Source organism: Humulus lupulus, chromosome 5 (genome assembly GCF_963169125.1).
Source record: "Humulus lupulus chromosome 5, drHumLupu1.1, whole genome shotgun sequence".
In the NCBI taxonomy this organism is placed as follows: Eukaryota; Viridiplantae; Streptophyta; class Magnoliopsida; order Rosales; family Cannabaceae; genus Humulus; species Humulus lupulus.
The window spans coordinates 221,215,500-221,226,982 of record NC_084797.1 but is presented as its reverse complement, the minus strand read 5'-3'; the positions used below and the strand labels follow the sequence as shown (position 1 = coordinate 221,226,982).

The window sequence follows — 11,483 nt, the reverse complement described above, 5'->3', positions numbered from 1 at the left end:
TATATATATGTATATATGGTTCATGGGTCAATTGGGAGCATCAACACTATATATCAATATATATATATATAAATATAATATATATTTTTCAAATTTATGCCTTCAATTAAGAAAAGAAAAAAAAAGTGCCCAACTAACTGATCAACATGATCATGATGATATAACATATAATTAACACCAAACAAAGATATACATTTAGAATTGAGATCATGACTTTATTGTATATATGGTCACTTTCTAAGGCACAATTTAAGTGAAAAATGTAATCTTTGAGCAGAAAAACTATATATTTCTTATAATGGTTATTATGGTTGCAAAGATAGCATTGGCCAAAACTGTACCCCATTTCAAAGACAAGCTGCATAAAATGGGTCTCAATCCTCTCAAGTTTTCTTCTCTATTTATCATTACAGTCAAGCCTTTGAGTAGACTATTGCATTACATTGTATATATATATAATAAAGTTCATATATATATATATATATATATATATGCACAACGGAAGTGGAAAACCATATAAGGGATAAAGGGTTATGCCTCTAAAATATATTGCTTTTGTTGTTTTATTATATTCTACATATTTTCATATAAAATTTGATGAGAGGTGATCTGGAAGTGTACCTTTCTTAACGGATTTTTAAAATAATTATATAGATTCTTGACCCATCTTCGAAATTTATTCTCTTTTTTTCTCTTCTTTTCCTTTTGAGGTTGTAAAAACACAAGGTAAGTATGAATGTGAAGATCAAACTTAAGATTCCATAAACCACGCAATCAATAAGTCGATAAGGGCAAGATTTCTAACCAAAAAAAGAAAATATAAATGAATTATGTTTACTTGCATATTAAACATTTTACTAACTTACCCTTTTGAAAACAAACAAAAATACAACTAAGAACAAAAATGTACATGTAACAAGGTCAAGAAAGAGGCCGCCACACAGCACTGGGCAAAAATGACATAAAAAAAAAAGACCATCAATGAAATTTTGTTTTCTTAGCTTTAATGCAATCTTTTTTGCTCTTTTGTTTTTAGGAATAGGGAACAAAGATAGAGACAAAATGTTTATGTTTATGTTTAGGTTTAGGTTTCTCTCTCTCTCACTTACAAATATATATTTATATATGTCATTAGACTATAGTCCCCATGACCATGAAGAATGAGACAGAAATCCACGTGGGTAATTCCAAAATTTTCAGAAGGGCAATATCGTCATTTCAGGACTAGCCATAATAATGCCTAAAGAAAAAAAATAAAAGAGATAAAAGGAAGCCATATTTAATAACCCGCCATGTCGTTCCCATTCTATTCTTTCTTCTATTCTTCTCAATCCCAAACTCATACCACACGCAGTAGACACATTAAGACAGAGATGAAACCTCACAGATAGATTTACAAAGAGAGAAGCTTTTAGAGAGAGAGAGAGAGAAGAACTGGGGTTTTCAAAAGACTTTTTTTTTTTCCTTCTTCTCTTCTTCTTCTTCTTCTGGGGTTGTGTGTTAATGGCGAGTAGTTGGGTCAAGTCTTTGCAATGCAAATCGAAAGCTTTCGAAGACGTTTACCAACCCAAACCCAGAAACCACCTCATGCCCAGTACGAGTTGCAGACATAGTGTTCAAAACATTAAAGATGTGATCGATACCACCGCCAAGTACAAACCCAGAAAGTCCAAAACGATGTCGCCGCCGCACAAAAAGCCCACTTCTAATCCTTCGAGACCGGCCGGAACCGAACCGGGCGATGCCCCCACAGTGAGAACAAGAATGAGCTCTTCGACTTCGACCCGACAGAGTACTCGTACCCGCCACGACCAGTTCCTCCCGGCGTTGACTGAGCTTCCGGAGGGTCACCCGTCTCGCAACGTGGTGGAGATCATATTCCACACCAGCTGGAGCCACAAGTCTTTCACGGGTCGGATCGAGATGATTTTCAAGGTTCAAAACGGGTCCAAGGCCGTGGCGAGGTTCGAGGAGTATCGAGAGCTCGTTAAGTGCCGGGCCGGGTCGGGTAGCCCGGCCGGCGAGACATGCAAGGAGGAGAATGCACGGTGCGTCGCGGACGGGAATGAGGTCATGGGGTTCCACTGTCTCGGACCCACGTCGGGTGGCGGGGCGTACGACGCGTGCAGCGGCGCGTGGGCTTTTCCGGGAGGTAATAAGGGGTCGGTGATATGCACGTATTCTGGCAGCGGTGGGGCCCATGAGAGCGCCGGCGGAGGAAGAGGAATGAGAGCCATGTTGGTCTGCCGAGTCATCGCGGGCCGAGTCTCAAAGTCACTCGGGATCGAATCGTTGTTGAATGGCCGAGTTGGGTTGGACTCAGTGAGTGGGGAAAGTGGCGAGTTGCTCGTGTTTGACTCACGTGCCGTTTTGCCTTGTTTTCTTATTATCTACAAATTGTAAAAACACAACAAGGTTGCTCTTTTTTTTCTTTTTCTTTTTTTACTGTCTTATATTTTTATTTTATTTTATTTTTCCTTGCAAGGGTTGGTGAATCTTTTTTCTACTTTCTCGCATTTATCAACATTATTTTTGGGGGGTCATTAATACTTTTCTTTTCTTTTTTGGGTGTGATTAGGGGAAAAAAAATCTTGTTGATAAATGTTGATTAACTAATTTGCCGTTTCTTTTTCTTATATGTAATTCCACTCTTATACAATTTGAGAAGCTTTCTCTTTTTACTCTTCTATTAGTAAAAAAAAAGACTTATTTCTTTTTTGAGACTTTATATGTGTTTTTATTATTATTTTCAATATTATACTTGGAAATAATTATTTAGGGTTTGATACACCGAAGATTGTGTCTGTAATAATCTTTGGCATTATTATGTGTACTGGAGTAAGTTTTAGGTCAAAGCAAAGCTAAAGTTTGTTAATAGATACTTAGTGTTGAGGCTTGAATTTGAAGAAGAAGAAGAAGAAACATCATGGCCACATATCACCTAAAGTCATTGATACTTAAGTTATTTTTTAGTGGCAAAAGACTATAATTTTGAATTATATTATGATATATGGCATTACTGAAAATCCACTAACAAAATTCAAATGTGAGCTAAAGAAAAAAATTCAAAAGTGTTTCTTCAACCAATACATTTGATGTAATGAGAAGTTTCTATATTTTGAAAAAAAAGAATGTTGGGGTTAAAAGGCTTGGGTATTTGCAGCTTTTTTCATGGAAATAAGGCTAAAATATACTCGGTATATTCAAATAGGCTCTAAAATCTATACTATACCATAAGTTACCCTATTACGTAAATTAACCCTAAAAGTAACCTACTTTATAAGTAAATATGTATATATAGACACACAGAAACACACATATGTTTCAAAGCACTTGAGATGTTAGAATTTATTGATCTTCTTTTACTTTTTGACCCTATTCAAATTAAAATTAGTTTGAGTACCTTTTGGCTTTTTTGCTACTTAATTGATGCATTCCATGTCTCATGAAGTATTTTTAATAGTAGACTATGCTCTCATTTAAAAAGCATACTAGTAAAAACAAAAGGATTCCATTTAAAAAAAAAATTAAATGTCTAATAATTCCCTTTCTGTAAAAAGATTTACATTAGGAAATGATATTAATACTCAATAACACACCCTCTCTGTTTTGTAAACACAATAAAATGATATACCCCAACACCTTCTTATGCTGTTATTACTAGATAAATATGTTACTAAATCATTAGTTGATATAAAAGCGAGCAGAAAAAAGAGTGATAAAAGAGTAGTATTGGTAGCTGAGCCAGTAGAGAATTAGGTTAAAAAGATTGAATTAAAGAGTAGCATAGAATAGATTGAGTAGCAAATTAATGTTAAATGGAGTAAGAGTAGCAGTTGACATGGTTTGTTCTTGGGTTGTTGAAGAATATATAATAATGGGATGAATTTGGGTAACAAAAAAGGTGTAATGTTTAACCTTTTCAGGTTGAATATTAAAAAAAAAAAAAAAACTACAAAGCCAAATCCAAATCCAAATCCAAAGCCAAAGCCAAAGTTAGGAACTTGGACCAGAAACTTTGCTTAGCAGAAAATGAAAATGACATTTGGTATAAAGTCACAATCTTTGATAGACACATTACGCCCTCTATAACACGAGATGACTAATTTGACTACTACTATTATTCTCAATTTCATAATTTTTATTATTAATATTTTTCAAATTAACTGACCAAAACAGAAAAAATTACTTACAAGACAAGTTACTCATTCGCCACCTATATAGCTAGGTCTTTTTCTTTCATATGATACAAAATATTTATTTGAAAACGACACTGTCCTCCTCTACTTATAATAAGTTGTGTATTTATGTGAAGAAGTTGTGTCATAAAATAATAGTATGTCCCAACTTATAATTTACCATTAAATTGAATTATTTACAATTGTTATCTTTCGAGATCATTAATATCATACGAGTAATTATTTTCTCTTCTCATATTTTTCATTTCTCTAGTCAGTTTCTTGTAGTTAGAGTCGATTGATTCTCTCTCTCTCTCTCAATTTAATGTCGTTTATTAACTTTTTTGGTTAGTTGTCGTTTTTCCAAATCATGTCGTTGGGTATTCAATGTTTATGTTCGTTTCTTTCTAGGTCTGATATTCTTTTAAAGGACATTCTAACGAATATCGTTTTTGCAATTAATTGGTATTCCAAATTTCCTGTCTAACAATGGTCTTTTCTTAATATCATTGTCGTTTTTGGATTTGACATGTGTTGTTGTCGTTTTTACTTATTTATGTCGTTTCACATTTGAGATTTCCAAACCGTACTCATGACTTGTGTGAAAATGTGTAATCTCCTCCTGGGATTGAGTTGAGATGAGAATAAAACAAATACTCTCATTTGGATTAGTTGTTCTGAAAAAAACAATCACTTTAATACCTACCTTGACTTAATCACCCTAGGCTACAGTATCTGAAAGTGAAACCTTTTTCTATTTCTTCTTTGATTAATTAGTTCACATAATCTTTAACTTCATATTAATTTGACACGAAGATGAGGGTGCCAGAATTCAAACTAAACAACAGAAAAAGTCCACAATATATCATCATCTTATTTTAATCATGTCAAATGTGGCTATAACCATAATTTAGAGGGAATTTAGTGACGTTTTATTTAGAATATAGACCATAGGCCACTCCCTACCCTTTACCCTATCATCTAATCTAACCAAGCCCATTGAGCTTTCTCTTTTTTTTTTTTTAATGGCTAACACAGTAATGATATATATATATATAGTACTAGTGACAACTATAGCCATAGAAAAATTAAAAAGGCACTCAGGATAAATGCTGCACCATCATCAGATTCAATGTCTTGAATAAATTCTTTTGAAGAGGAAAAAAAAAGTCCACAAAATCAAACCCCCTTTCCCATGATTTTGCACAGCATGCTTCTAGATGACCAAATCGTCATGACACCAACAACACTTGTTTTTTTAATTTTTTTTTCTTTCTTTCAAATAAATGGAAATTCAGTAATCGTCAAATAAGAACTCGGCAAGCTGGATGGCGAATACAATCAGATAGATCCCAGAAGAGTAGTAGCAGCAGCAGCCAATAATGTTGCCTCTGAATGTACATTTTCGTTATGCTCTGCAGCATTACAGGTGAAGGTTTTTTTGTTTTGGTTTAGCTAATACTCTTGAGGAGAGTTTAGTGAGATTCCACCAGCACATACAGTGGTTTCCCATGCAATCTCTCTCGACCCTGAAACCAGAATTAGACCGAAATGAGACTCGTTTTCTAGTTGCATAGTATAAACTATACTACCAAATCATAACACTATGGTACTTCTAACAACTGACCTGTAAATCTGGTAACTCAATAACACATGCACACTCCACAACTTCAGCTCCGACGCGTTCTGTGAAACATCATTATCAGTTCAGTACAAAGTTCAGAAGATTTTTTCGGCCAAACATACCAGCTATGAAAGTTGCAGGAGGTGCAATTGTTAAACAAGACACTTACAAATTGGAAAGAAACAAAAACTAATATATACTCAACAGGCAATTGAGGTTAACAGTGAGCCACACCACATATATGCAGAGTGGCTTTGGCAATTAAGTGGAATTTCACACACCCTTATAGGTAAGGTAATAATTTGAGGCATACTAGAATGTTTGTGCAGGTTATACTATGCATAAACATCACACAAAGCCTGTGTTTAATCATGAGTTCTCCTAGTCCAAAAATATTAACAATGCATATAAAAAACAAAAAAGTAGCACTGAAACATTCATATGAAATTACACAAAGTGTGACAAGTGATATTGCCCTTCACTTCAAGAATTATATTCCGAGTAGTGATGAGTTTAAAAGAATACTGATGTAAAATCACTACATACTTTTCACATATTTAATCAGCGAATTGTTTTGTATAAATTCTATATGAAATTACCCAATAAATTCATTGCAGCACGCAGTGTGCCACCGGTGGCAATTAGATCATCAACTACCAAAGCATGTTCACCAGGTTTAACCGCTCCAACATGCATCTCAAGCCGATCCCTTCCATATTCCAAAGTATATTCTTCAAAGATGACATCACCTGCCACAACAACAGTTTTTGCAACAACAAATCTAGCATCAGCTGCAACTGTTGGTTTTTTTTATTCTAAGAAAACAACTGCATGCAAGTACAATCATAAAGCAATGATATTTTACAAAGAGTTTTCTGAAGGCAAACAACTTGGTGCAGATAGATCTTCCGTTCATGAACAAACAAACCACGGAAACAGCTATAGAAGCAGGAAAATTTCAATGACATGTTGCAAAAAGATGCAGAAATAGCCACAAAGGGTACACAGATTATTACCAGGCAACTTCCTTGGTTTCCTCAGTGGAACAAACTTTGCTCCAATTGCCAATGCAATGGGGGGACCAAAAATGAAACCCCGAGCTTCTATTCCTGGGAAAACAAAACAGAATGCCATATTTCAGAACACCATATGGGTAATTCTGTAGAATTCAATAATACAGTACACAATTTCAAAAATCCTGTTGTGTTCAACAATACACCAACAACATAACGACAATTCTACAAAAAGTTGTCATGGAGAAAAAAAGAAAAAATTAGTTGAAGTTTGGGACCTTGGGGTCAAATCCTTCGAACAGTTGGGGTTGAATTTTGTATTTTAGAATAAATGTCCTAGTATGTCATATTCAACTCCACAAGTCCATACAACTGACAGAAACATCTAATGATAGATAAATTGTTTTTGAAAAGTCAGATGTGAATATACAGAGGAGATGTATTAATTTCAAAGAAATAGGTAAGTTTAAATGTTATATTTCTTGCCAAACTTTGAATAAGTTGCATTTGATAGATAGTAATAAATCAGACAAAAAGAAATTTATGAAAGTCCAGACATGAAGCCAACAATACATATAAATTGAGAGAGAGAGAGAGAGAGAGAGAGAGAGAGAGAATAGGCTTCAAGCATATGAACTAAAGATTCAAACTATACACATGTGACATGACCATATGTATAAATATCCAAATTATATATAACACACCATTAACTACATATGTAACATCAAATATAATGCATAAGTGTGTAACAGAGTGAGAAGAGAAACTCTAATCCGTATCTTATACATTCAAGGATATAATTTTCAAGAGAAACATCCAAAATTGTTGTAAAAGTTCTCACATACAGGACAGCATATATCCACCTAAGCACACATACAGACATCTCATAAATATAGTACACACACATGTTAAGACAAAGCATATAGGAAATATGAGCCAAATCATTTCAAATACAAAATATAAAAGCAAAATAAAGCAAGGCCCAGCAATAATGATATCGCAATGCAATTTTAGTTCCCCTCAGTGTCTACGAGCAACTGTACTAAGTCCAAATAATTGCAATGAGTTAACATTTTGACAACAAAACATTTCATCAGCTTCCCAACTATGTCCTACCTTCGATCTTAATTGAAGATACCTAAAGAGGAAGGATGTGTGACCACTGCAAGCACTATTTCTCTGAATGAAATTTTAAATTATGCATTGTCTTCCACATTGTAATGAATGAATCATATATGAAGTTTTAGTCTTTTAGAATAGTTCTAGTTGCTAAGTTGTCAACCTTTGAGGGATTAAAATCTTGGAGTAAAATGAAGCCAATCCACAAAAACAGGCAAAGAATAGCTTGACAGCAAAGGATAATGCAGTGAACTCAACAAGTCATCAAGAACTCCAATGCACACAAACTAAAAGATGATAAAACAAGAGTACGAAAATAATATGAAGCCTAAACAATTCGGCCAAAATAAAAATGGCATCCAAAGGGGTCCACATTTTACAAGGTGGGCCTCTCCATCACCAACCACCATCTTTGCGAATTGGATCCAAGCACATGCTTAAGATAGAGAGAGAACAGGGCATCAAATATGAGCCGCTAAAAATGAAAAACTTCAAAGGGAGCCATTAGTGGCATAACCCACTAATAAAACTCATAGTCAAACAAAAAATCACTCCCAAAACCCAGTCACTTCCATTCCATTATGTCTCTCAAAAGCATTCAAAAAGACAACCAGAAACTTATGCAATATAAGGCCTTTTTTTTTTTTTTTACATCATTAAGGCCTACTTTACTCGTAAGCAAAGGACCCCACCACCTTCAATGCTAATCACTCAGATAAAAGCTTCTTCTAAAGCTATAGATCACACATTTAACCTCAAGTTTAACTCTTTTTCCTTCTCCTTTTGTTCCTTCTCTTTCACAGGGATAAAAAAAAATGAGGGAACTTTCTTTTACCTGCAACCACAGATATGTTTTTGCCTTTGTATCTCTCAACAAATAAATCGATTGTGTCCTTAAAGGCCTTTGGGTCAAGTAGTAAAGTTGTTATGTCTTGAAACATAATACCTGCACATTACACAGCCGTTAAGACAAAAAAGATGAGAACTTGATTCGAAAAAGAACATAACAAAGAAAAAATCTTTAAAAGCAAACATACCCTTTATCCAGTGGGAAATGAAAATGAAGAAAAGAAACAAAACAAACCAAAAAAGGAGAGATTTTTAACCATCAAGCTAACTGCTTTTTCTTACGAAACTTAAAACCCACTTCAATCTAAGTCAAATGCTTCGGTTTTCTACAATTACAAGTCCCAACTTCTTTTCTCTCAAATTTTTCTTCAGCAAGAAACATAAGAAAACCCACAAAATAAAAAGACAGAAACAAACCAGGTTTAGGGAAATTTGGGACGACACGAATCTTAGTTTTGATGCCATGGATTCGAGGATCTTCATCTTTGTAAGCCGACATTGTGTGTTTGTGTTATATCCAGAGAGAGAAAAAAAAAGAGAGATACCCGAAGAAAAACAAGAACTCCCTCACTACTCTCACTGCCTCTTCCCCTCTATCTTTCTTCCTTTATATTAATTTTTTTGAAAAACATAAAAATGAAAAATCTTTTTGAAACTCCCTCTGTCTCTCTCTCTCTCTCTCTGCTTGTTCACGTTTCTCCCACCAGTATCACCAGTACAGACGTTATAGCTATTTGTACTCACAGCAGAATGACAAAACAGAGATAGAGAGAGAAAGAGAGAGTAATGGATGAGAGAGATAGGGGAAGAGAAGGTACAGAGACAAGAGAGAGAAGGTATTTATAGATAGAGATAAAGGAAGAGTATGTCTCGTTGTGAAATGAAAGACTGAAGAAGAGGGCTCTCTGCACAAGACAATGAGAAAAGATTTTCGAGATATAAGAAACAGAGGGTTGGTCGTAAAAGGTTAAAAACGGCAAAAACAAATAAATGAGAGTTCTTGGGAGACAATCTCTTACCTATCTTTAAACGACACGTGTTACATATATATATATTTTAAAATTTTAATAATAACAAAATTATTAATGTTAAAAAAAACATATGATCATGTGTTATTTAAAAAAAACATAGAATGAGTGAAAGATGTTGATTTTTATTTCACTTTGATATATGGTGTTAGACATCATATTAATACTACATTTCCAATTGATGAGGTATAATTTGTGTCAAATTTAGTTCAAAATATGTGTAAATGATACATTTAATCTACTTTTTATATTTGTATTCCAATGCACAAGATACAAACTAGCTAAAATAAGTCAATATAGCTATTAATATTGATTGAAAATATACAAAAACGATTAATTTTTTTATTAAAAGATAAATTAAAAATGAAAAAATTAATAATTTGTATTAATAAGTGGTAAAGAAATAATTAAAAATGTGATATTTATTGTGAACCAAATTTGACACATGCTATATTTTGTGTCAAATTTGGCACAACTTATAGCATATGCTAAATTTGACACATATTTTATACCATTATTGGAGTTCAGTTTTATGAAGATGGGCCAAAAAATTATTATACACTACTTTTATAGCACTCCATTGGAGATGCTTTTATATTGTTCAAAGATAAGTAAATAAAAATTACCTAACCTATGGTCGATCCTGAAGTGTTTAAGGCTTAATACATAAGGTGGTATTTTTTTCTATATAAAATTATTAAGAAAATTAATTTGGGAGATTCTTAGGGTCAGTTTGGTATAGTTGCGCTATTAGGAAAAACAGATGTGGTTGTGTTGTGAAGAAACGTAGCTGCAGTTGTGCTGTGGAAGAAAATTATTGAGTGTTTGGTAAATTTTCGATTTTAAAGTGTTGTGAGTTAGAAAAATTGTAGAAGAGTACTTGGCAAAGTATATGATTAAAGTACTGTTAAATATGAAAAGATCAAAATAGATGTCATATTTATTATATTTTATTAAAATAAATTCACACGTACTAAATAAATTTCAATATAAATATTGTATTGATAAGACACTAATAAAGTAACCATCAACAAAAATGTTATTTTATATAATATATCCATATAATTGTATATATATTATAATTAGTGGGTGTAGCAAAAATTCTAATTATAAGGATGATAGTATAATGATCTCGTCATTATATAATCACAAATATATAAAATTTAAGTTATGCAAAGCTCTCATTTTTTTATTTTTTTTATTATTTCCCTTCCTAAAACATGAAACTAATATGTGTTTGATAAAAATGTAAAAATTACGTAGGGTACCCATTTTAAGTGACCCTCTCTTATTTGTAGCCATATTTTGAAACTTTTTCCTTTTGTACCGAGTATTTTAGTTACTATTCTTGTTATACTTTTTTTTTTCTCAAACACACACTGTGTACTTTTCAAATGGTATTATGTGAAATGCGATTATAAAAATGGGTAATGTTAAACTAAATATATTTAGCAGCTAATTTTGGTTGATTAATTTTAAAAGTTGGCACTTTTCAAGTTATCCCTGATAAATTGTAAATTAAAAATAATATGAGATGCAAAAATAATATTATAGTATATAATAAAATCTATATTAATTTTTTTAAATATCTATATTAATGTGATTTGTTAATATAAAAAAAAATATTTTAATATATATAATAAAGATAAAATTATAAAAATATTTTTAGAAC

General features: G+C 32.8%; 2 protein-coding genes across 2 annotated transcripts; one reads left to right on the top strand and one right to left on the bottom strand.

Moving 5' to 3' along the window:
• Nucleotides 1-1,287: 1,287 nt before the first annotated feature.
• LOC133778215 (uncharacterized) lies at nucleotides 1,288-2,616 on the top strand. Its single transcript, XM_062218086.1, has one exon. It carries the CDS (start codon nucleotides 1,504-1,506, stop codon nucleotides 2,401-2,403), a length of 900 nt encoding a protein of 299 aa, XP_062074070.1. The 5' UTR covers nucleotides 1,288-1,503; the 3' UTR covers nucleotides 2,404-2,616.
• Nucleotides 2,617-5,258: 2,642 nt separating this feature from the next.
• Nucleotides 5,259-9,699, bottom strand: LOC133778214 (adenine phosphoribosyltransferase 3). The gene is made up of 6 exons (XM_062218085.1): nucleotides 9,201-9,699; nucleotides 8,770-8,880; nucleotides 6,819-6,911; nucleotides 6,402-6,551; nucleotides 5,806-5,864; nucleotides 5,259-5,707 (listed from the first exon to the last, which is right to left on the bottom strand). Exons 1-6 carry the CDS (start codon nucleotides 9,280-9,282, stop codon nucleotides 5,654-5,656), a joined length of 549 nt encoding a protein of 182 aa, XP_062074069.1. The 5' UTR covers nucleotides 9,283-9,699; the 3' UTR covers nucleotides 5,259-5,653.
• Between the last annotated feature and the right edge of the window lie 1,784 nt (nucleotides 9,700-11,483).

Excerpts from the sequence above, each read along its gene's own strand:
- LOC133778214 (XM_062218085.1), bottom strand. The coding sequence starts at position 9,282 with ATGTCGGCTTACAAAGATGAAGATCCTCGAATCCATGGCATCAAAACT. Across the intron at positions 8,881-9,200 it reads CCCAAATTTCCCTAAACCTG|GTATTATGTTTCAAGACATA; the intron begins GTTTGTTTCTGT and ends TGTAATGTGCAG. Across the intron at positions 6,912-8,769 it reads AAACATATCTGTGGTTGCAG|GAATAGAAGCTCGGGGTTTC; the intron begins GTAAAAGAAAGT and ends TTGTTTTCCCAG.
- LOC133778215 (XM_062218086.1), top strand. The coding sequence starts at position 1,504 with ATGGCGAGTAGTTGGGTCAAGTCTTTGCAATGCAAATCGAAAGCTTTC.